Source organism: Leucopleurus acutus (assembly GCF_964270905.1).
Source record: "Leucopleurus acutus genome assembly, chromosome: 14".
NCBI lineage: Eukaryota > Metazoa > Chordata > Mammalia > Artiodactyla > Delphinidae > Leucopleurus > Leucopleurus acutus.
In genome coordinates this window covers 30,414,708-30,441,247 of record NC_139156.1, presented here as the reverse complement: position 1 = coordinate 30,441,247, position 26,540 = coordinate 30,414,708, and the positions used below count along the sequence as shown (strand labels likewise).

Sequence of the window (26,540 nt, the reverse complement as noted above, 5' to 3'; positions counted from 1 at the left end):
GTAATCCAGGATAATCTCTTTAAGGTCAGCTGATTAAGCCCTTAATCCATCTGCAACCTTAATTCCGCCTTGTTATGTAGGATAACATATTCACAGGACGTGAACATCTGGGCGGTGGCCTTATTCCACCTGTCACATCCACCACGCATCTGTCCATTGTACTGTTGATGAGCATTTGGGTCCTTCCAGTACGAGACTGTTGGTGAGCATATTTCTGTTGGGTTTAGACATATCAGTGGAATAACTTACTTACAGGCTAGGTGGCCAGCTTTAGCAGACACTGCCGATTTTTCCCAAAGTGGTTGAACAAATATAACACTCCCACCAGCTACATATGCGTTCTACTTGTGCTCTGTGTTGCAACACTTGCTATTTTCCATGGCTCTCACAGACACCAGATGCTTCCTTGCCCCTCTGCCTTTCTTCGTGTCTGCAGGGCCCAAAATGTTTCACCTCCAACCATCCATGCATTTCCATTGCTGTTTCCAGGAAGCAAAACATTGTTGGAGAAAATCAGGCCATCTTCTGACCCAAATTACAAATTTGTGTGGCTACCTGTGGGCACTTATGGCCATTCAACAAGCCTATTACTTATAGACTCTTATGATGACAGCAACTTCAGGGGCCACGTATACTCCATCCTCTCACTCAGAGCAGTTATATCACATGCACCATGATTGGTCTCTCATGTGCCCTCCAGAAAAGCTTCCCCAAATCTCTCAGCTAGACTCTGTGCCCCGCTCTCTGCTTCGACAGCACTCAGCTCTACCTTGCCACCTCCCACATCACATTAGAATCCACTGTCTCTCCCAGTGCACTGTGTCACAGGGGCAGAACCCAGATGATTGGACACAGCTCCTGCCCTTGCATCTATCGCTCAAGGCAGGAAAGCTCAAGTTCTCCTGTGTTCCTTAGTGACAGGCACCACCACTCTCAGCACATTTTCATCCAGGAAGGAACCAAACAGCTTCTCCAACAGATGATCTTTCTATTATTGGACAGGTCTGATCCAGTTCAGTACATTTACTAAGAGCCTCCACTGTGCCAGGTGTTGTATGAGGCATTGTAGAAACAATATAAAGAACAGCTCCTGCCTTCAAGGAACTCAGGTCTCCAAAAGCCTCACTCTTCTCATTTCCTGCCATGGGCCCCAGAAACAAGGGTCCTCCCTCCTCCACCTCAAAACAGATACAGTCAGCCAGGGAGTGAAAGGAGGCAGAGCCAACACACTAACTACAATTTAGGAGATGGGATTAGTGACAAAAATAATCTCCAGTGATAGAAATGAGATGGTAGCCTGGGGCAGGCACAGGGGGACTGACTGTAAAGTGGAGCAAGAGAACTATCTGGAGTGATGGGGATGTCATACCTCTTAATTGGGGCGTGAGCTACAGGGATACATCTGTCAAAACTTATCAAACAGTACGCTTAGTAGACTTGATTTTAAAAGAGAGATGGTTTCAAGTCTCCGCACTGCCTCTCACTGCCACTCACTGGATGGATCATCTCAGCCCCAAGTCACCATCTTTCCAAATCTCTGTTTCTGTCTGTAAAACGTCGTTTGTGAGCTAGTTCAATGATTTTCAGGACTGATTTTTAAAAATCTTACGCTAAGCCAGAGACAAGGGAGCTCCCTGGCTGAAGCGGGCGTAGGGAACCTAGTGTCCTCAGACCCCCTTCCCTCCTCACAAGGACCCTGAGGGGGCACCATTACTGCTAAGTCCCAAACAGATCTGACTGGCTCTGATTCTATGTCTGTCTCTGCTTCAGACTAAATATATCCCCTTTTCCTCCAAACCAGATGGTTTCCAGATTCCTCTGGAAAGAGCAGACTTGGGAGAGGGAAGCAGAGACCAAGAAGAGGACTATCCTCTCCTCTCCACTCTCCTCCTCTTTCCTGGTGCATTCAACGCAATACACACAGCAAGTGTTCAAGAAGTGGCTGCAGTACAAGACCCCTCATTAATGGTCAATTTCAGCTACATTCAAGGACTTCATAAAGCCTGGATTACTGGGGCATGAGGTTTCCACTAAATCCCAGGGGCTTTTCATCAGGGAGAGGCAGAAGGCCCTGGCCCTGGGCCTCCCAAGCTGAACAGAATGACTAATGGGTCCTTATGCTCAGGACAGTGGGTCATGGAGGAGGGAGGTTACATTTTTAATGTTTTCTCTCCTTTTCTGATTAGCACAGCTTCCCTTTCTGCTTTCAGTAGTTCTCTGCATCTAGGAATAGAAAAAGCCTTTTTTTTTCTTTTCATTAGACCTTGTCAGTTTTATTCCAGTGGGTTTTTTAAAAAATGAAATAACAACTTTACTGAGATATAATTCATATACCATACAATTAACCCATTAAAAATGTACAATTAGGGCTTCCCTGGTGGCGCAGTGGTTGAGAGTCCGCCTGCCGATGCAGGGGACACTGGTTCGTGCCCCGGTGCGGGAAGATCCCACATGCCGCAGAGCGGCTGGGCCCGTGAGCCATGGCCGCTGAGCCTGCACGCCTGGAGCCTGTGCTCCGCAATGGGAGAGGTCACAACAGTGAGAGGCCCGCATACCGCAAAAAAAAAAAAAGTACAATTAAATTTTTTTAATATATTCAGAGTTGTACAACCATCACCACGATTGATCTTAGAACATTTCATCATGCGCAAACGAAACTCCATGCTCATTAGCAGTTATTCCTCATTTCCTCCCAACCACCCCAGCCCTTGGCAACCAATCACGAATCCACTTTCTGTCTCTATGGATATGCCTATGTTGGATATTTCGTAACAATGGAATCATACAATATGTGATCTTTTGTGTCTGGCTTCTTTTGTTTAGCATGTCTTCAAGATTCATCCATGTCATACAGTATATTAGTACTTTATTCCTTTCTATTGCTGAATAATAGCCCATTGCATGGCTATACCACATTTTGTTTATTCATTTGTTGATGGACATTTGGGCTGGATCCACTTTTTGGCTACGATGCATAACGCTGCTTTGAAGGTTTGTGCACAAGTTTTTGTGTAGACATGTTTTCATTTCTCTGGGGTATATATCTAGGAGTGGGGTTGATGCATTATATGGTAGCCTTATATTTAACCTTTTTTTTTAAAAAAAAAGCCTTCTTAATACCCACAAATTTCAGTTTCCACACTTCATAGCTACATTTTCATGCATATGAAAATACAGGACACACACACCACCTACAGTGAATTCATTAACTTAAAAAATATTTTGATGGATCACAACATGAACAAACACTAAACGGCAGCACCCCTCTGGGAGAGAGGCAATGCTTGGCATACACCCTGACAAAGTCCCCTTGCAGGAACCCCACTGCCCCCAGGGCGGCAGCCCACTGGTACACACCTGTGAGCTGGATCACACTGAGGATTCCCAAAGCCAGCCATGAACGGCAGGAGCCAATCCCAGAGAAGCCAAAGGATAAACCTGTCACTGCTTTTCCTCTGTCCTCCCCTCTCCTCTCCAGGGCAGTCTCAGGACTAAAAGAAAAGAGAAGATGTGGCCACAGAAGTTGATGGAGTTGAGGAATAGGTTCTGGGGGAGAAAGGACAGACTAGGATTAGAGCCCCAGGGGGTGTGGAAAATAGTAATAAAAGTCATATATGTAATTTAATATTTTCTAGCAGCCACATTAAAAAGATAAAAAGAGATAAACTTAATTTTAATGGTATAATTTTATTAACCCAATATATCCAAAATGTGAAGAAGTAATCAATACAAAAATTATTGAGACATTTTTATATTTTCCTTTTCTTAGGAAGTCTTTGAAATCTGAGTGCACTTCACACTGAGAGAACATCTCAGTTTAGAATGGCCATATTTCAAGTGCTCAAAATCCACATGTGGCCAGAGGCTACCATATTGGGCAGTGCATATGGGAGAGCAAAGAAATGAGGAGACTCTCCCTGAGTAGTGCCCAGCAGTCGGGGGGTGCAGGGAAGTGTGTTTCAGTGGACGCCCACCCTCCTGTGTCTGGATACCATTCCTGGAAGGCACACAGCTGCTGTCATCCCAGAGCCAGCACTGAGCAGCTCTGGAGAACGTCCTGTGCAGAACTGGGACCCAGCCAGAAGCAGCACAGCAGTGTGCAGATGCCACGTGGGGCTCATGGGCCAGATCCCAACCATGGAGGACTTGTGTTTGGCTCCCATGTGTTTTTAAATCTCTTGAATGGTTGTCGTTTTCATGACTTTACATTTCCTTCCTGGCTCCTGTAGACACTGGGGTATGTAACCCCTGCATAAGACCACGGTTCCTGAAGTCGGGCAGCCCTGCATGTTAACTTTGACTCTACCACTTTTTAGTTGACAACAGATACATTAAACTCTTCATATGTGTCTTTTACTATAAAATTGGAGGTAAGAATACTTCAGAGATGTATGATTTTAATGAGACAAGGAATTAATTGGCTAGCACAAAGCTTGGTGCATAATAAGCACTCAATAAATTGTGGCATTCATTTCTCATTCACAGACATGAATTCCTTAGAGTCCATACTATACTCCTCTTCCAGTATTGGAAAACTGGGAAGTACATGCACAGGAGGAGTTCTTAAAAGCAGCCCCCACTTCTATACATTGACATTGAGGAATGGCTTCTGTGCTCACAATTTTAAGGCAGTCTGTTTCCCTTCTCTGTTGCCCACCAGTATGGCTCTATTGAATTAAGCATTCCTCAGTACCGAGGCATTGAAAAGACTGATTTCCAGGAATAAAAGGGGAAAGCTAACAATGACACCAAGGGCCCCTCCTGCTAACCTCCATGCTGGTTCCAAGGTCGAAGTCTCTGGGGATCTGGGCATTGGATGCTGCAGATAAAGGATAAGATATTAATGAACAACTTGGCCATTGTTCAACCCTAATTTTTGCTTTCTGTTTTTGCTTTTTATGGGGAAATTAAGAGGCTGGGACTTAAAAGAAGCATCTAAACAAGCTTGATGGTCCCATCATGACCCTCTAGCCTAGAGCTCAGGCTTCTTCACCATTCCTACCCGCCCCATGCAGTGTGCTTCTAATTCAGGAATGTAAGTGGCAGCAAAAGTGGGCAGCCCGCCACAGGGCACAAAAGCCCTGGAAGGGGGGAAACTAAGGAAGATTCTTTCTCCCCAGTTCTCTCTTTTCCCATCACCCCTTCCCACTGTTTTTTGTTTGTTTGTTTTTGTTTTTTTGCCACACCGCGCGGCACGTGCGATCTTAGTTGCTCAACGAGGGATCAAACCCACGCCCCCTGCGTTGGAATGGCAGAGTCTTAACCACTGGACTGCCAGGGAAGTGTCCCACTTCCCACTGTTTAATGCACATCTGCTTCTTCATTCCTTTCTGTGATTCATTATTAATGATTATGTGCTCAGCACTGTACCAGGCATTTTGATCCTCTTCCTGTTTTCCAGAATAACTCCTGTCCCTCCACCCCTTTTTCTTTTGCATTACTCTTATTTCCCGTGTACTATCTCTAAGAGTCACTCCACATTTCACTCTAAAAGAACAGAACTGGCTCCTTCTTCTATAGTAAATAATACAAGTTGGTCCTCAGGGGATGAGGAGAAAAGGGACAGTTTGAGCAGCACCTAGGGAGCTAACACAGCTCAAGAGGAGCACATGGGCAGGTAACGGAGCAAAGACAGCAGCAGAGTTCTTATTTCTATTCCGAATTTAATTAATTCCTTTGTTATCAAAAATAACTATGTCAGCATCAATAAGCTGCTGATTATAAAATGTATCCTTGGCAGAGAGAGAAAGAATTAACATTGAATGGATACTTGCCATCTGCCAGGCACTGTGTAAGGCTAGTGGTTCTCAGTATTTAGTGGTCAAGGACTCCTCTGGGATTCTTGTGGAAGCTCTGAAATCTCTCCCTTAGAAAAATTCAAACATACACAAAATTTTACAAAGAATTACAGGAGCAAAAGATTCCTGAAGCACAATCACAGACTCCAGATTAAAACCTTTTACGCTAAGTCCTTACCTCTGAGAGTATGGCATCATTGAGACGACATTGTTATCCCCACCTTACAGAGGAGGGAACATGCCCAAGCCCATATACATAAGTGGCAGAAACAACATTTCAACCAGAGTTGTCTAAACACTACAACTTGCTGGCCTAGATGAAAATGTCACTTGGTTTTTACTGTTACTATAAATATCACTCCTTATTTTTAAACGAGGAAATAAAGATTATGTGTGAAACTAAAATCTGTGCAAAGCATTCTAGACTCAGCCAAGGGAAATCAGGAAGCTCAAAATTCCCGGAGGTTCCAATCCCATTTCCTATCAGCCAAAAGCCCTACTCCCCCTGAACCCACCCACCCAGCTGGAAAACAAACCAAAGACGCACTTTTCTTAGATTTCATATTCTTCAGAACAAGAGGCAACCTCTATCATAATAGCTCAATTAAACTCAAAAAAAAATTTTTAAGAGGCAACCTCTCTTTAAAATAATCCATCAAGGACTTCCCTGGTGGCTCAGTGGTTAAGAATCCGCCTGCCAAGGCAGGGGACACGGGTTCGAGCCCTGGTCCCAGAAGATCCCACATGCCGCGGAACAACTAAGCCTGTGTGCCACAACTACTGAGCCTGCGTTCTAGAGCCCACGAGCCACAACTACTGAAGCCTGCGCACCTAGAGCCCATGCTCCACAACAAGAGAAGCCACCGCAATGAGATGCCCATGCATTGCAACGTAGAGTAGCCCCCGCTCGCCACAGCTAGAAAAGCCCACACGCAGCAACAAAGACCGAACGCAGCCAAAACTAAATAAAATAAAATAACTTTATTAAAAAATAATAATAATCCATCAGTCAAATGTGAATTAAGAGACCAGTCAAAGCCTATAGATATGAAACAAAAGAAATTTAATTTCAGAATATTACATGAATATAAAAGAAAAACAACGCATATGTTTCTTTACAGTTACATATATATATAAATATATATATATGATATAGTTGAATAAGAATGAAAAATAAAAAATGGTTAGACAGTTAAGAAACCTTGTTTCTCTTGTTGAGCAAGCTTGGGGATAGCGAAAAGGCAATCCTTGCTATGAAGAAAGGACCCTGGGGCAGGAGTGTTTTTCCCAACCAGTTCTGCTGGTCCCCAAACATGTCCGGGGGAGTGCTCAATGGCTCTTTAGCACCTGCTGTGGCCACGCACACTCCAGTTTCCATGGTAACCCAAGCACTCAGGCTATTAAGTACTTACTCCACCTCCTTGCTAGCCCACGCATCTACTCTCCACCTGTGGAAGGAGTTCAGCATTACCTGTCTAGGAAAGCCAGCTCTCCTATAGTGAGTTTTAGATTGGATTAATTACTACTGGTCTGAAAAGCTTGTGCATCTTAGAAACCCAAATCTTCCCCAAATTCTAGAGCAATCCTGCCAATTGCTAGTATCCAGTTTGGATCAAGGTCCTGTCTTCAGTACCAAGGTTTCCAGATGCAGGAGGGCAGGGATGAGGCTCTCTCCTGGGGAAAGGAGTTCTACTTAGAAAAGACTTCAGAATGAGAGCCATCAGTTTCAAGCATCTGTGCGAGGCCCTGTATGAAGGAAGCAGACAAAGTCCAGAGAAGTCATTCCCAAGATGGCTTCCCCAGTTATGCATGGCCACACAGCTAGTCACTCTGGGACCACAGGTTCTCCTAGAAGGCAGTGTTTTAAACCGTATCCTAACACAGGTTTCTGTGAGAAAAGCTGAACAGAAACACTGCTGTTCCAGAGGAGAGAATGGCCCTGCTCTGACACTCTGGAACCACTGGCTTTCTTACAAGCCAGCAAAACAGCCACCTCTGGAACACCCAGTGGTCAACAGTTAACCCTATACTACTCCATTTCCCAAGGGTACCCCCTCGTCATTCCTAACTCTGGAAAGACATTCAGGGTAACGAGCTTGTGGAGGATCAACTGCGGTTTCAGTTATGATCAGATACCACCTCCTTTAATATGTTTTGGCACTCAGGTACAATCTGTGTCACCTAATCCTCTATTCACTGCTGCAATGGAGTCTTTCAAACCAGATTCATTGGTCCCAGTGCAAAAGTCAACCATTGTAAAAGGTTAGAAACTCCAGTGCCCATGGTTTTCACTGATTCAACCAGTATAGCTCGCCCAGTACAGATGTGAATCAAGGAAGTGGTCTGCATTTTTTATGCTTGAGCCCTCTGGCATAAATACACTGCCCCATAGTGATATCACATCAAAACCCATTGCAACTGACCCCAGAAAGAAATGAAATTTTAAAAGCAACAAGAGGCATTTCCAAAGAGATTGTTCCAACACAAAAAATAAACATAGAAAACAGAGTTTTAAAATATTAGAGATTTTAAAAATTGTTAAATACTGGCTCAAAAATATCTGCCCACCAAGTCAGAAGGGCAACAGTACCCTTCTGTAGCAAATGCTAAAGGGTTTTTGTTTTTGCAAAGATTCCACAGGATTAAAATAGTTACATATTATAAGGCAGAAGGTTACGCTGTTTATTTCTCAAATTTGGATTCCAACTAGTTCACAGCTTCTGTTAAAAAAGAAAAAAGAAGGAAAAGACCTATCATACCCTTACAGCAAGGGAAATCATATTTAATAAATACTTTAATGAAACACACATACCCAAATACCCAAATAAACTGCCCAAGGGGGCAAGCTATATAAAAGCATGTGACAGACATCTCTCACCACCCCAGCCCTGGAACACGAACCTGGATTACCAGCTGCATTCAACCAAAGAAAGTCTCCTAAATCTCAGCTACCTCCCTTAAACAGAACCACAGAACAAACTCAATGACAAGGAGGTATCAGGTCACTGCTCTGCTCTCTCCACCTATGCCAGACCATGTTTAACAGACCACACCACTACGGAATGAGACACTTAGACAAATAAAGAAAGCAAGTATCAAGTTAAGGGAGAACACACTTTAGCCTAGGGGCTTCCCTGATGGCGCAGTGGTTGAGAGTCCGCCTGCTGATGCAGGGGACACAGGTTTGTGCCCCGGTTGGGGAAGATCCCACATGCCACAGAGCGGCTGGGCCCGTGAGCCATGGCCGCTCAGCCTGCGTGTCCGGAGCCTGTGCACCGCAACAGGAGAGGCCACAACAGTGAGAGGCCTGCGTACCGAAAAAAAAAAAAGAAGAACCCTACACAAATGAACTTGCTAATAAGTATTTTTAAGAATTATATAAAACTGCTCTAGAGAAAGGGGCTTCTGAGCAGTTTTATACTCCTAACCATCTATTGTTCACAATCTATCAAGTTGGACAGCCAAATTTTACATTTTTCTCTACTACTGCTGTTACAGCAGCAGAAGAAACAGAAAATACGGAAGCCAGGACTGACATCCGGATGCAAAACCAAACTGTGCTCCCCAGACTCATCTTTTGTTTCAGCAACAACACAGCATTTCAACTGTTTAAAAATAGGTCAGCAAGTCATGGTTTGCTGGGCAACTGCCCCCCCACTGAGGCCTGACTCAGTTCTGGCACACAGGGTGAGAAAGGTTACACACCTAACAGAGCAGGCACAGACTAACATTCCCACCTGCCCTGCTGCTCTCTGGGCAGTGAGTTCTCACACTAGATCAGAGCCATGCCACTGCTCACCTCAAACACATGTGAACATCCTAACACGGTCAAAGCTCCAGCCCATCTCCGAACTACTCCCTATGCCCATCTTGACAAGGAGAGGGGTGGGCCAGCAGCCACCCTTGAACATGGGTGATAAACCACAACTGCTTCCAAATAAGAGCATTGTCTACTTTAAATCTCTCAGCCCTGTGGAGACTGATGCTCACTTCCTCCCTCTGACTCCAGCTGGCTCTCAGGAGACGGTCCAGCCTGCACACCTGATCCCTTAGAAGGATGCAATATAATCCCACCCATCAAGAGTTGTCCTGGCCATAAAGCCAGCCCCATCCTAGTCCCTCTCCAGAGCTTCCACTACATACAGGAGTTTCAGCAAGTCTCAAGTAAGCTGTTGGTAATATTCCTTGAGTCCCAGTGATTTGTCACAGAAGTACTGGCACCACACTGGCACCAGAGCTGTTTTAGGCGAGAGGAAACTGAATGAAGGAAAGGAGTTCAGCAACCACACAACTATTTTTTTTGCGGTACGCGGGCCTCTCACTGTCATGGCCTTTCCCGTTGCGGAGCACAGGCTCTGGACGCGCAGGCTCAGCGGCCATGGCTCACGGGCCCAGCCGCTCTGAGCCGCTCTGAGATCTTCCTGGACCGGGGCACGAACCCGCATCCCCTGCATCGGCAGGCGGACTCTCAACCACTGCGCCACCAGGGAAGCCCCACACAACTATTTTGACATCACTGAGGAAAGGGGAAGAGAGGAAAGGAGAGAGAATGGAGGGAGGGAAGAAGGGCCACAGTTTAATATTATTTGTTTAAATATTGTATCATTCTGAATTCTCCTTTTTTGATACTGCAGGCCAAATACCTACAATCTCAGGCCCAAGAAATAATAAAAGAATTTCCAGGAAAGCTATAAATTCTTTGGACAAAAATAGGTATTGAGGAGTAAAGCCTCATAAGTTAAAGAGCTTTCCCAAAGCTTAAGGTGAAAAAGAGAGGAAAGACATCTGGCTTAGAGCCCATTTTGATTTTTTACCTTTTAAAATACACAAACAACAAATAAACAAGAAACAATAACCAAAACATCTCCCAAAACTATCAAAATAGAGAAAAGCCCAAGCTATCAGTTAAAAATAACATCAATCCACCAGGATTGACAGTACTTTTTAAAAAAATCACTGGCAGTTGAGCACAGATTTCAAATATTTTAAAAATAGAATCTGCCTAAACAAATACATGGAATGAGCACAGGAGTCTGCCTGGTTCTACTCATTTACTGTGCTGTCTACGCCGATTTGGCTGGTTAGTGGTTTCCCCATAATGTTTTTTTTAAAGAGAGAGAGAGAGTCGCTAGCACTGGTTCAGCAGGCAGAGTCTGTAGATGTCACCCACTGAGTGGGGCTAGAGGCGTCAGTCAAGTCACAGGATTAGTTGGCTTTCACAATTCAACATGCAGCAAGCAAGCTGCAAGTCCAAGCTTCTCTGTGAGTGGTAATGGCACCTGGCCCACAAAAGAGAAAATTCTGGGTGGACAACAGGAAACCTCTGGATCCTTCAGAGGAATCCTAGGCTGAAAGAGAAAAAGGAGCATTAAACACATTTATAAATATTTATTTCTGCAAACATTCCACCCAAAAGCTAGAGAAATCTATACTTATTATTTTCTAAACTGAGGGAGAATTGTTTACTCTCTACCAAGTACACATCACTTTGTCCTCCTGCTCTAATCTCAGTTCATTAAATCATCTTAATGGCAGTAACAGCTACCTGTACTAAGTGCATATTTTGTGCTAGGTGTTGCTCTGAGTTCTTTATGTATATTGCCTCATTTACCCTCACAACAACCTGTGCATGAGGTAATGCTCTTGCTATTTTACAGGTGAAGAATGTGAAGCCTACACAAATAAACTTGCCCTAAGATATAGAGCTATTAAGGCTGGGAACTGAGGTTAAGAATCCGCCTGCCAGTGCAGGGGACACAGGTTCGAGCCGTGGTCCGGTAAGATCCCACATACCGCGGAGCAACTAAGCCTGTGCACCACAACTACTAAGCCTGCGCTCTAGAGCCCACAAGCCACAACTACTGAGCCCACGTGCCACAAGTACTGAAGCCCGCGGGCCTAGAGCCCGTGCTCTGCAACAAGAGAAGCCACTATGATGAGAAGCCCGTGCACCGCAATGAAGAATAGCCCTGGCTCACCACTAGAGAAAGCCCGCACACAGCAACGAAGACCCAACACAGCCAAAAATAAAAACAAATAAATTAATTAATTAAAAAAAATTTTTTTTAATTAAAAAAAAAGGCTAGGAACTGAATCCAAGCTTAACTGAATGCAAAGCTCATGTTCTTACCACCACTACACCTCTCACCAGCGAATGTTTAATAAATGCCTACTAGATGCAAGGAAGTCATTACTGGGGGGAAGAGAAGAAGACGGGGGCCACGAATATATTAAGTCTGGCCTTTGTCTTCCAGAAGAGAAACTAGCTACAGCGATAAGACAATACATGTGAAGCAAATATCTATGATAAATCACATTAAATGTCAACATTTTAGTAATGTCAATAAGAGTTCAAAGGAAAAGCTATATCTGTCTGGGTTAGCCAAAGAAGGTTTTGAAGACGAGGTAGGGTTTAGGCTGGGCTTTGAACAATGGGTAAGATTCCGACTGCTGAAAATAATGCCCATTAATAAGTAGGTGCTGAAGCAGCAGTTCTCATCAGGGAGTGATTTTGCCCCCTCCCAGGAAGGGGACATTTGGAAATGTCTGGAGGCATTTTTGGTTGTCACAATTGGGGGAAGGGTGCTACTGGCATCTAGTGGGTAGAGACCAGGGATGCTAAATATCATACAATGCACAGGACAGCTCCCCACAACAAAGAATTATCTGACCTAAAATGTCGATAGTGCCAGTTGAGAAACCCCATGTGAAATAAATGTCTTTGGGAGTACACTATTGATGATAATAAAATTGCATTATCTTCTTCAAAAAATACTTGTTCCTGGGCTTTCCTGGTGGCGCAGTGGTTGAGAATCCGCCTGCCAATGCAGGGGACACGGGTTCGAGCCCTGGTCCAGGAAGATCCCACATGCCGTGGAGCAACTAAGCCCGTGCACCACAACTACTGAGCCTGCGCTCTAGAGCCCGTGACCCACAACTACTGAGCCCACGTACTGCAACTACTGAAGCCTACGTGCCTAGAGCCCATGCTCTGCAACAAGAGAAGCCACCACAATGAGAAGCCCACGCACCACAACGAAGAGTAGCCCCCGCTCGCCGCAATTAAAGAAAGCCTGTGCACAGCAAGGAAGACCCAACACAGCCAAAAATAAATAAATAAAATAAATAATTTAAAAAAAAAAAAATACTTGCTCTTTTTATAAAATCACCATCAAAAAAATCTTGAATTGTATTCTTTATGTAAAACAAATAGATGGCAGGCACTTGGATCTGGGGGCTTGGAGACTGAACAGAGTTCAGATCTGGAGGTGCAGGCTTGGGAGCAGATATCAAACAGAGAACAGAACTGAGCTGCAGAACGAGACCAAACTGCTAAGAGGGGGACAAGCAAGAGCAGGAACAAGCAGAGAATTTAAGACAGAGCACTGAAAAACATGAAGAGGTGGAGGGGGAGGCAGACAATAGTAAAGCACTGCAGAGATGAAAAAAATTAAAGAGGAAGGAGGAGAAGGAGAATAGTGTGAAGTCATGACAGCTATAGGTGTTCCTAGTTAGAGGAAGTGAGCAGGGAGAGGGTAATGTGAAAATGCCACTGCTTAATCCAGTGGGAGGTCATTCATTATCTGTGGGCCTCCACTTTTCTGTCACTAACATTTTTAAGAATCTTATAAAAACTATATAATCTCTCCTCCAGAAAAATGTACATATGCACCTACACATAAAATTCCATCAACAATACCAGGAACTTTATTAGAGCCCTTAGGAAGTCCACAGTTAACAGGAAGAATCCTGCTCTAAAACGTCTTGGTAAAATATTAAACTGACTTTTTTTTTTTTTTTTTTTGGCTACGTTGGGTCTTTGTTGCTGCGCGCGGGCTTTCTCTAGTTGCAAGCAAGCAGCAGCTACTCTTCGTTGCAGTGCGCAGGCTTCTCATTGTGGTGGTTTGTTGCAGAGCATGGGCTCTAGGCACGCGGGCTCAGTAGTTGTGGCACACAGGCTCAGTAGTTGTGGCACACGGTCTTAGTTGCTCTGCGGTATGTGGGATCTTCCCAGACCAGGGCTCAAATCCATGTTCCCTGCATTGGCAGGCGGATTCTCAACCACTGCACCACCAGGGAAGTCCTGACTTATTTTTTTAATGCATTTCTTTCTTCCAAAAGTAGAGCTGTCGACATAGAAAGACATTTCTTGATTATCTTCAAAAATGAAAGCAAGAAAAGGATACAATGTATCCTTCAAAAATAACTTATGCTGGGACTTCCCTGGTGGTTCAGTGGTTAAGAATCCGCCTGCCAATGCAGGAGACACAGATTTGAGCCCTGGTCCGGGAAGATCCCACATGCCGCAGAGCAACTAAGCCTGTGCGCCACAACTACTGAGCCCATGTGCCTAAAGCCCGTGCTCCGCAACAAGAGAAGCCACTGCAATGAGAAGCCTGCGCACTGCAACGAACACCCAACGCAGCCAAAAATAAAAATTACTTATGCTTGGTTTTGACTTATGAAGATACAGGTAGAAATATTTAGACACAGAATCCAAACGCCAAACTTACCTCAATCAGACAGCCCAGCCTAGAAGCCAGAGGCAACAAGGAAAGAAAAGAGAGTTCAGATAATTCATTCAAGGATAAGTAAGAAGACCATACTGAAATCTAACTTCCTAGAAAAGAATAAAGATTTATCTATAAGGATTGGGCTTGTGTTCTCTTTCTATGGCTGATGTCTCAAATAGTAATTATGCTCATATCTCTGGTAAAATGAGCATATCAGACCAGAGATCGCTTCATCTGCAACACAAGCCTTATAAAACAAGACCAAGCCTCACCCAGTTTTCTTCAGTAACAATTACTACTACTTGTTAATGCTTTAACAATCACAATGTGCTTCCAAAACATAATTTCAATTGAGCCTCATAAGAAATCTGGGAAGTAGATATAACTATTATCCCCATTTGCAGAGGAAGAAGTAGGCTGAGAATGAGTGGTTTTCCCAGGCCAGAGGAATGATGCCTCAAATTAGGTCTAACTACAAATCCCCTGGCCTTTCCAGTTAGCCACATGGCTTCCTCAGAGGAAAGCACAGCAGCCACTGCACTTCACCAACTGAGCCTCCGACAATCAGCAGTCCCAGCACTAAATAATCCTTTTTACCCTAAATATCCTCAAAAACGTGTTGTATGATATGATTTCCAGGGTCCTTCAGCATGAGCTGTTTATCTGGAAAGCTTTATTGAATAAACAAAGCTAAAGTCTGCGCAGAAAAGGAACATAACTATTCCATGTTTACTGAACATCTTCTCAGCACTCCTGTACTTGGTTTCACAAGTTAGTTTACACTTGCTTTTAATTTGCTTAACAAGTATTCTTAAGATATTTTTCACGTGTCCCATCTGTCCAAGAATGCAGGGACCGTGTGGGTCTGTGTTCACAGCTCTGCCCCTCAGCACCTGGGACAGTGCTGAGTAGTTGCTCAATAACCATCTGCTAAATGAACTCAAGGGCAGGACCCAGCCTTATAATTTTTACATCTCTTCTGACTACAACCATACCACACTGGGAATTCAAAATATGCTACTGACTAGAGACAGAAAGGAACTACATTAATAAGACACACAGAATAAGTACAATTAGTACCTTTTTTCCCCTCTTTCTTCCCCTCAGACCATTTCAGTCTTGTTGGTGTCATCATGACAGCTGGAGAGCCAGAAAATAACTGTGACAAGAAAATTTTATAGTGGCTTAAATGTCCTAATGTCATTTCTATAGACAGACTTTACTAACAGAGGAATTATTTACTTTTTCAATTTCAATATGAAGAATTTTACCAACGTATTTAGATCTCATTAATCTTAACTGTTTTATTTCTGGCCTAATGAAGTAACCATTCTTGGGATAACCTGAAGGACCACTCCACACGTACTGCAGTGCCGAGCAGGCCTGGCTCAAATGTTACCCACCCTGTGGAGTCTCCCAGTAAGAACTGCTCCCTCCAGCACTTTGTGTGTGGAGCTATTTCACTGCATTTGTCATTTCTGCTTATGACTGGCTATATCTTCCTTGAACTCAAAATGTTTGTTGAATGAATCAATGAAAACCTACAGAAAGAAGTCAGCATAAATGAAAAGACTGGGGAAAAGGCATAGTTGAATATGGCCCAAAGAAACACAGTAAAACAGCCGACAGTATATTAATTTTCTTCCTTTCTATAAATGAACACATACAAAGAGAAAGTACAAAGAATAGTATCTTACTAAATTTATATTTTCTTTGCTGGCTCTCTTCAATTCATCAATGGCTACAGATTCTGGAGTAGGGTACTTGTTTTTCTTTTCTGACATCATCTGATTTCCCAGGACCTTCCGCTGATTTAGGAAGAGAAAATATTTGATTTATAAACATCTACAATATCTATATTATAATTACACTGGTCTTCAAAACTATAGTTTCTTAGGTTAAAAAAAATCTCAGCTCTTTGATAAATTCCCCCAGGTATCTTATACAAGAGAGGTCAAAGCATGTTACTAAAAACCTGAGATCACTGCCTTTCTTTAGGTGATCACTATTCCTCTTTAAACAAATTAAAGGGCTGAAATGTTAAAAGCAACTTTATAGTTGATTTAAACCAACTAATACAGGCCAATTACAGTGCTCCTGAGGCCATAAAAGAAACACCAGTTACCTACCAGTATAATTTTTTCCCTAAAGACATATTGTCTCTGGCACCTTTTAAGAGTGCCCTCCTCCCCCTCCCCACTAAAAGACACTTACACTGGGTCCACTCAAAGATTCTGCTTCCCTGTCATGTCCTCCTCACACAGGACTGGAAAATTTGGAGAAATTCTCTAAGAGTTTCTAGTACAGCCATAAAAGGGTACGGGCCTTCTTAAAAGGGTCACATGACTATACTGATATTCAGAGCAAGACTAAAAGCCCTTTCATCTCTGAACAGCTTAAAAGCTAATGTAACCTACTGTATCAGTTGACAGTGACAATTCTACCATCTTTGAAGAAATCTTTCTTTTTTCCCCTTAGAGAATAAATTTGAATTCCAAAAAAAGGAACATATCAAAACTAGAACAGTAAACTTTAAAATATAAATATTAGTAGGAATATTCTGTAATAAATCATTTACATGAGACAAATTTTGGAGGAAAAAAAGTCTAGCCAAAAACAAAGTATCAAAGCAGGATAGAAATCAAACAGCTAAAACACAGAAGTGCTAGAAAAATAAGGCCAGTACATCTTCCTTTCACAAGTCAGATATCACCTCAGAGTAAGCTGAACTGGGGATACCAGGAGCCACAGGACTAGCTATAAAAGCTAAAATTCAGCTTCCAGTGAATTTTTTAACAGAAATTTCATTACTCCTTTGCTATCGAGCAGAAATCTGCATCTATTATTAGCTTGAAAATCTCTTCATTTATAATGAAAACAGTTTATCCTTCTGTCCTATAAAACTTGCTAACATTGTGTTTAAAATTATTTTTCTAAAATGTTTTCTCCTGATACAATTATAAACTCTTTTATAACTCTAAAGTTCTAAATGCTCTGAAGAGGGCAGCTGCCAAGAAGGATACTATATTTTTACATTTCAAGCAATAATTAGCAACACTTCTAGAACCAACTGCAGGAGAAGAGCTCACTATGAAGAGAAAACCATACCCATCTAACTTCAGTTAAAGAAACATGTTTGACTAACACACAGAGAAACACTTATTGGACTGTAACTTTTCTTGTTACCAATCATCTCTATGACAGGAAGTCAGAGGGAATGACAGACTTCCAAGTAAAATGAACCAAGGATGCTCATTTTACTTGCCACGTCTAAGCAGGTGAATACACTTTTGGGGTTCTAGCAAAGGGAATTTTTTTAAATTATGGTAAAATATACATAACATAAAATTTATCATTTTAACCATTTTCAGGTGTACAGTTCAGTAGTGTAAAGTACAGTCATATTGTTGTGCAACCATCACCACATCCCAGAAATTTTTCATCTTCCCAAACAGAAACTCTGTACCCATTAAACAATAATCCCAATTCCCCCCAGACCCTTAGTCCCTGACAACCACCATTCTACTTTCTGTTTCTATGGATTTGACTACTGTAGGTACCTCATATAAGTGGAATAATACAATATTTGTTCTTTTGTGACTGGCTTATTTCACTTAGCATGATGTTCTCAAGCTTAATCTATGTTGTAGCATGTGTCGGAACTTTCTTCTTTTTTAAGGCTGAGTACTGTTCCATTGTTCATATATACCACATTTTGTTTATCCATTCATCCATCAACGAACACTTGAGTGGCTTTTGCCTTTTGATTGTAAATAATGCCACTACAAACATGTATACAAATATCTGTTCATATCCTTACTTGGAATTGCTTGATTATATGGTAGTTCTATTTTTAGTTTTTGAGGAACTGCCATACTGTTTTCCATAGTGGTTGCACCATTTAACATTCCCACCAACAGTACACAAGGGTTCCAATTTCTCCACATCCTTACCTTGCTATTTTCTGTTTTGTTGATAATAGCCATCCTAGTGAGTGTGAATTGTTATCTCATTGTGGTTTTCATTTGCAGTTCCTTAATGATAAGGGATATTGAGCGTTTTTTTAATCTTCTTCAGAAAAATGCCTATTTAAATCCTTTGCCTTTTTTTTTTTTTCTTTTGGGCCATGCTGTGCAGCATGTGGGATCTCAGTTCCCTGACCAGAGATCAAACCCATGTCCCCTGTAGTGGAAGCGTGGAGTCTTAACCAGTGGACCACCAGGGCAGTCCCTGCACATTTTCTTTTTTAATCCACACTTTTATTTATTTACTTTTCAGTAAGTTTAAATCCTTGAAGGGTACAGCATCACATGGATTCTGTGTCCAATGGCCTTAGCAGGAAGGTTGCTTTGGAATTTGGCACAAACCATGCCACTGTTTCCATGAGCACGAGTTATCTTTTCCCAGATTACTCTGGTTTTGTTAGGTTTTCCACCAGGAGTTACTGTGTTGTTCTTTGCTTTGTACACGTAAGTACATCTCTTGACTAGATAGAATTCAGTTTCATCTCAAGCATATACACCTTCCATTTTCAGAAGAGCTGTGTGCTCCCTCTGGTTCCATAGATCCCGCTTATAGCCAGCAAAAATGGCCTTGGACCACAGCCTTCCAGACATATTTGTCATTTTAGAAGTCCTGTTCCCAGCAGGCCTCCACAGTGTCCAAGATGGCTGAAAAAGGCCCTGCGCATTTTTTAATATGGATTGATTTTCTTTGCTGTTGTTGTAAGAGTTCTTTTTATATTGTGGATATTAACCGCTCATAAGATATATATTCTGTAAATATTTCCTCTCATTCTGTGAGTTGCCTTTTCACTCTGTTTGATGTCAAGCAAACCTAATGTCCCAAGGCTACTGGCCCCAGTGGATAGGATTGAGTGAATTCTAAACTGCTATTAATGATAATAACTACAACCAAAATTAGAGTAAGATGAAGTTGCAACTGCTAACAACTACAGTTTAAAAAATACACACACACACATATATATACATATATATATATATACACATATATATATATTACAAGGTATTTTTTTTAAGAGCACAACTTTTAAGCAAAGATCTCCTTAATGTTGCTGGATTTATAAATTTTAATAATGTTAAACAATTTTAAAAAGAAAACCTGTAGAACACAGAACAGTGCTAATCTCTCTCCAAGTTAACTAGTTAGAACCTTGCCTTTGTTTATGCCTGGAAATTTGAACCCCATAATCAGCTATCTACTGCCACCTGCTGGCAATATTCCTTAACTACAAGTTCAGATCATCAATGAAGACTCAAATAAATTGAACCTACAGACAGCGATGGTAGCAACACCACAGAAGTACATATTGCATTTGTTTTAAAAACAAGATTTTTAAAGAATTTGAGACAAAGGAAGAGAACAAAACAACTGATCAAAATATTAAGCTCACAAAAATCTGAGTTACCTAAAACTCATTAGCCTATTAGAAAACCCATTTCCAGTCTCTGTCAACTTTCTCACTTTTCCATAACTTTAGCAAATTGCACAATGAAGTATGTAGCACAAAGCAGGTCATGAGCCAAAAGAGATTCTCTACTCAGGGATGAGGACTCTGTCCTCAGCCCCAGAAGAGACAAAAGGACCTTTATTTCCTTTATCCCTTACTTCTCCAATCATAGAGCCCCTTCTCTGATTTGAAACACAGAAAAATGCTTTGAAAAATAAAAGCTTTTCCAAATTCTATTCTTTTCCCCTTACAAGTGAAGCCTTCATAGAATCCCAAAGAACAGAATAAAACTGTTTATGCATAAGAAGAGTCAGACTGTTAAATTTTCTCACAATCAATGCTGAAAATGACAGCACAGTGTACCTACCTTAATAAGGCCACTGAAGGACCGTGAACGGGCCCTCTTCTGCACCCGGAGGGTAGAAGGTTCTCGTCCTGGTGTTTGGGTCTCAGAATGCTTATTAAACTAGAAGAAAACATAAAGAACATTTTGTTAGTAGTCTCCCATCAAGAGATAGCATTCTGTGACAATCAATAGCTAAGTGGAAATACCCAGAAAAGCCCAGGAATAAGTGAATCTGTACATACATGGATTAGTAGGTTGGCAAGCAAATCACAAAGGCAAAAATTATGCCACCAAGAAGAAGTCAAAATGTATTAAATTAGCCTGAAGGTAAATTAAATTAAATAAAATAATACACACCCCAAAACAATCAAATTGGAATCAGATCAAGCTTCTAGAATTAGATCTAACTACCAGTTTATAGCAAATACAGAGGACTAAGAAACATCTTAAGTAATACCACAGGGATGCAATCAGCAAAATCCAGACTGTGGGAGACAAAGAATCTGGTTTCTTTCACAAACAAAGTGCAAAGAGAGAGAGAGGATGGTTTATGTGTGTTTAAATGCAATGTGCTATCTGTGTTGGATCCTAGAACAGAAAAAGGATATTAGTGTTAAAACTGGTAAAATCTAAACAAAGTCTGTAATGTTACTAGTAATGTACTAATGTTAATTTATTAGTTTTGACAACGTTAGCATTAGGAGGAACTAGGTGAAGGATATGTGGGAATTCTGTACTTTCTTTGCAATTTTTCTCCCAACCTAAATTATTTCAAATTGAAAAGTTTATTCAAACAAACTTCAGCAATTTTTAGGGAGGAGAAAAATAGGAGGGGAAAGAAGGATGGACCTATATATTAAAAGAAACCTAGTAGCTGTAACAGCTCCAGAAAACGCATACCCTTTGGTCATGCCACTTCTAGAAAATAATCTGCAATGAGAATACTTATGAACAAATATGTATAAACTAAAAAATGACCTAATTTCTTTTTTTTTTTAATTTATTTATTTTTGGCTGTGTTGGGTCTTTGCTGCAGCGCACGGCCTTCTCATTGCAGTGGCTTCTCTTGTTGCAGAGCACGGGCTCTAGGTGTGCGGACTTCAGTAGTTGTGGTGCACGGGCTTAGTTGCTCCACGGCATGTGGAATCTTCCCAGACCAGGGATTGAACCCGTGTCCCCTGCATTGGTAGGCGGATTCTTAACCACTGTGCGACCAGGGAAGTCCCCAAAATGACCTAATTTCCCCTAATATGTCCAGTAGAGGACAAACTGTATATATATATCAGGTTATATATAATAAAATATATGCAACCATTAAAAATGTTTACAGTCTTTTAATGACATGGAAAATGTTCTGATATAATGTTATATGGAAAGGGCAGGATAGGGCTTCCCTAGTGGCGCAGTGGTTGAGAGTCCGCCTGCCGATGCAGGAGACACGGGTTTGTGCCCCAGTCCGGGAAGATCCCACATGCCGCGGAGCGGCTGCGCCCGTGAGCCATGGCCGCTGAGCCTGCGCGTCCGGAGCCTGTGCTCTGCAACGGGAGAGGCCACAGCAGTGAGAGGCCCGCGTACCGCAAAAAAAAAAAGGGTAGGATATTTTAAAAACTGCATATGTATTATGATCTCAATAAACAAAAAAAATATGAAATACATATTCATGGAAAGAAATACAAGAAGGAAATACTCCAAGATGTTATCAGTGGTTATCCTGGATGATAACAGGTGATTTTTAATTTCTTCTTGACACTCTTCTGGAGGTTTCAATGTTTCTGTAGTGAGTACTCATTATTTTTATAATCATGGAGAATAAATTATGTATAATCATCAAGAACAGTAAAAGTATAGTTTCTTCGAAAATAAATGGCAATATTTTAAATGTATGTGAGGAGTTTGTAAGCATGCATGAGAAAATGCTTAGGCTGTAATGTTTAATGAAAAAGGGAGAAATAAAAGAAAGTATATGGTATGATCATAACTACGTCAAAATAGTGCCTTGGCCAAAAAGTTCGTTCAGGTTTTTCCGTATGGAAAAACAAATTTTTCCATATTCCAAAATATTGCGTTGGCCAACTAACTTTTTTGTCCAACCCAATATATCCACAGGAAAAAGACTGAAAGAAATACCCAATATGTAAACACTGGTAGGATGAGTGATTTATTTTCTTTTAATCCTTCTCTATAATTTCCTATTTTTCTAAAAAGAGCAAAACTAATGTTTTTTCCTTTGTATAATCTTTAACCCTCAGTGTTCTTGATGAGGGAAGTCATTTACACCTGTCCTACCTGAATTACTGGCTTAGTTTCTACCAAGAATTAAATCACTACACTGCTTTAAATCTGTAATACTACTTGGCCAACACCCTCTAAAATTCCAGTCATAGCACAGTTTGCTAGATCTCAAAATAACTTTAAAGAGAGTGACAAAGGGAATTCCCTGGTGGTCCAGTGGGTAAGACTCCGTGCTCCCAATGCAGGGGGCCCAGGTTCAATCCCTGGTTGGGGAACTAGATCCCACCTGCATGCCGCAACTAAGAAGCCCACATGCTGCAACTAAGACCCAGTGCAGCCTAAATAAATAAATATTAAAAAAACAAAACAAAGAGAGTGACAGAAAATTTCTCTTAAAGGACTTTGTCAATTGTTAAGAACAGCTCAGTTCAACATTTCTAAGCACTTGTTTCTGTCTGGCCCCATGCTTGAGGTTAGATATAAAAAAATAAATAAAAACACAGACATCCCTCAAGAAGTTTCCAGTCGAATAAGAAGTAAAGAGGCTGACTTTGCCTGTTTAGCTAAAATTCAAGAGGGGCTGAGACAAAATAATTTTCCTGAGAAAGAAACTAACCAAGTCATCAATATTTACTCAAGCTATACTTTGAGTCTCAAGATAGCAAATGAGAGACCTAATTTTGCTCCCATAGCTCCAAAAAAAACAAACTCAGCCACTAGAATTCCTATTTCTAGTATCACACTAGGCCCTTGATTTAGTGTTTTCTAACTGCAAACAATGTCACTAGTAAGAACTACCACTTTTTCTCTGCTATGGCAGCCACTTTACATAGATTCTTTCTAATCTTTACAACCATGAAACATGGGCATTCCAATTACCATTTTACAAACAAGAAAATTGAAATTCAGCAAGATTAAGTTCTTTGCCAAGAAAATATGAAGGGTATAAATGTCATACATGACCAAATTAGAGAAACTAACCACATTGGATCCTTCTGCTTACTCTAGAAATCCAAGAGCCTCCACCCCTTTCTCTAGTGGGGCAATAGTACAGAGATCACCACTGAGGTTCCATAGACAAGTTCGCTTTCTTGGCTAAACCAAAGCTTGGACCAGTAAGAGACAAAAATTAAATGAAATTCTTAATAATATTCCCTAGTGATTCTACAAGCAAAAATCACATTCCTAAAGCCCCGTCACTGTCTCCCTGCCTTCGGCACCTGTCTGATAAGCTGTTTCTTCTTTGCCGACTCTGGCATATTGTGAACATGTTGGAACAATTCTCTTAGTGCCTCTCCCGTACGCTGCTGGGTCTCCTCCTGATGAAGGCAGGAATCTCGCTGGTTCCATTTCTGAGATCTTGTCACTTGGAAGGAGCTGGTATGACACGAAGCTATCAGATCAAGATCATCCTATGGAAAATTTAAAAGAAAAGTGAATTAATATATCCTGCCAGGTTTGTTTCCAGATTCCCACCACACTGGAACAAAAAAAGGGGAGATGTGGGAAACATGGTATACTCTTACATGTAGGAACGAGAAAAATCTAAACACTATCATCAGATAAAGAGAAACCTACAATTATAGACTATATCAACAGCCCACTTCCATGACCTGCCCAGAAAACCTAAATTCATTTAGAATATTGTCACCAAAAATTATATTTATATAATAGGCCAGTTTTCAGAGCATCCTTTAATCTCACATAATTTTCATTGGTATCCTATGAGTTAAGCAGTGAAAGTATATTACTCCCATTTCATTGAAGAAGAAATTGAAGTTAAGCTATAAGTTTAAAATCATCTAAAAAATCATCTAGATACTAACGTGAAAGACCCATCTTAGAGACCAAGTACACTGGTTCTTGGCTGGTGCTCAAATGACAATATGTGATAACTACACAGCAGTGGTAGAGGAACAAAAACAACTCTCTAAGAAAAACCATACTCCAGTTAAACTAGCTGAAATAAAATCCTGTTTTCCTGGTCACACCAAATATTTGCTGAATGAGAGGTAGAAACCAACAGGAGCAGAAAAAAAAGCATAAGATGACAGCTTAAGTTTCTAATCAAGACAGACTAAAAAAACAATCATCAAAAAGTGCTTGTGATGTTTTTTTAAACTTCTCACTTTTAAAACTCAATAATCATGTAATCTTGTTAATAAGCATCACACATTTGCTTTCTAAAGCTCATAAGGTCTCAAGTCTTCTAGACATTTCAGAGTGTTACCTTACCACCAAACTTGAAAGAATGTATTACATAAAACTGTAATTTCATAACTAAAAATATTTAATACATTTGCTATTTACAGACTGTTTTTTTCAACTATAACACATTTTATTTTCTTATGTCTTTACTTTGATTTCATACTTTGTTTTAAAACTCCACTAATTTGGGCTTCCCTGGTGGCGCAGTGGTTGACAGTCCGCCTGCCGATGCAGGGGACATGGGTTAGTGCCCCAATCCGGGAAGATCCCACATGCCGCGGAGCAGCTAGGCCCATGAGCCATGGCCTCTGAGCCTGCACGTCCGGAGCCTGTGCTCCACAACAGGAGAGGCCACAACAGTGAGAGGCCCGCGTACCGCCAAAAAAAAAAAAAAAAAAAAAAAACTCCACTAATCTTAACTAGCTCTCTCCTTGTTTGGGCTAAGAGCAATTTCCTATTCTTACCTTTGATGCTTGCGTTCTAGAACCCAAATAGTTCAATCTGGCACATTCCCGAATATAAGCAGGAGCCTGGGCAGGATATAAAAGAAAAACAGGAACAAATGGTTAGCAGAATCTAAAATTCTTTCAGGTCTTAAGGACAGGGGTTCTTAAAATGATCTGACTGGCAGATTACTCTGGAAAAACAAAAGATCCTCAAAATACCCTATTTCATAGTTTCCTTTTTCTTGCCACCAAAAAGATAGCTCAACAAATCCAACAGGAAAACTGTGACAAGACACTACTGTAGTTTTAAAAATCATATATGGCATATGTGTGTGTATATATATGATTTTTTCAAATAAGCCACAACAGACATTTGTAGTAATGTTTATATTTGACAGAAACTACCCCCAAATCCTCACAAATTTCAAGTGGTCCCTAAATCACATTTTAGAATCACTGTATAGAAAATACCATTTAGAATTACTATGGAGTAACAACAGACAAGGAGGAACTTAGCTTATTGGTATATTACCCGGAATCCTGTGATAAGCATCCTGACACAGTCCTAGTAGAAGTGTAAATAATGCAACCACTATGAAAGAGAATTTGGCAGCATCTAAAAAAATTACATTTTCATTTACCCTTTAAACCAGAAATTTCACTTCTGAAAATCTATCCTGAAGATATTACTCCAGAAATACAAAACATACTTGCCTAAGATTAATCAAAATATTAGACACAACCGAAATGTCTATTAATAGGAGGATGGTTAAATAAACTTTTATACATCCATACAACACAGTACTATACAGTTATTAAAAATGAGAGAAGGGAGGGAGGGAAGAAATACTTTACGAACTGATATGAGTGATTTCCAGGATCTGCTGTTGAGTGAGAAAAGTTACAGAGCAGTGTATAAAGCACTTGTGTAAGGAAGAAGAGGAAATAAAAATATACACACATATACACGATAATTTGTTTTTACAAAAAGAAACACAAAGAAAACACTAAGAGAATAAACCAGAAAACAATGAAAATGGTTAGGGAAAGGACTGAAATTTCTCTAAATATACCTTTTTGTGTAGTTTTGACTTTTTAACCATATAAATATACCAGAGGTTCAAAAAATAAAATTAAATCCAAAAGGAAAAGAGGCAAACACTAAACCTGTACAACAACAACAAAAAAATATATCTGTGTATCAAATTGAAAAATAAAAAAAGGGACTTCCCTGGTGGTCCAGTGGCTAAGACGCCATGCTCCCAATGCAGGGGGCCAGGTTCAATCCCTGGTCTGCAAACTAGATCCCACATGCCGAAACTAAGAGTTCGCATGCCGCAATTAAAGATCTCGCATGCTGCAACTAAAGATCCCGCATGTCATAACTAAGATCTGGCACAGCCAAATAAGTAAATAAATATGTTTTTTTAAATGATAACATAAGCACAGAGAAAGGAATTATTCCACCTAACTTTTGAAAACTGTATTCTGACTATACAACCTTAGTGAGATATATTCAAGGGAAAA

At 41.0% G+C, this 26,540-nt stretch overlaps 1 protein-coding gene and 1 pseudogene across 2 annotated transcripts in view; both read right to left on the bottom strand.

The window, feature by feature from the left end:
• Positions 1-14,316: 14,316 nt before the first annotated feature.
• Positions 14,317-26,540, bottom strand: part of ARHGAP19 (Rho GTPase activating protein 19) — a gene marked incomplete at its 3' end in the record, with an annotated part of 50,597 nt that continues 38,373 nt past the window's right edge. Inside the window, exons 7-12 of the mRNA XM_082855162.1 lie at positions 25,032-25,097; positions 23,580-23,771; positions 20,149-20,247; positions 16,009-16,119; positions 15,392-15,470; positions 14,317-14,330 (exon numbers count right to left, since the gene is read on the bottom strand). Of these exons, the coding sequence (XP_082711288.1) occupies positions 14,317-14,330; positions 15,392-15,470; positions 16,009-16,119; positions 20,149-20,247; positions 23,580-23,771; positions 25,032-25,097 (561 nt within the window). The remainder of the gene's footprint in view (positions 14,331-15,391; positions 15,471-16,008; positions 16,120-20,148; positions 20,248-23,579; positions 23,772-25,031; positions 25,098-26,540) is intronic.
• LOC309971275 (large ribosomal subunit protein eL33-like) lies at positions 18,335-18,955 on the bottom strand (annotated as a pseudogene). Its single transcript has one exon. The product of its transcript is annotated as a large ribosomal subunit protein eL33-like (transcript).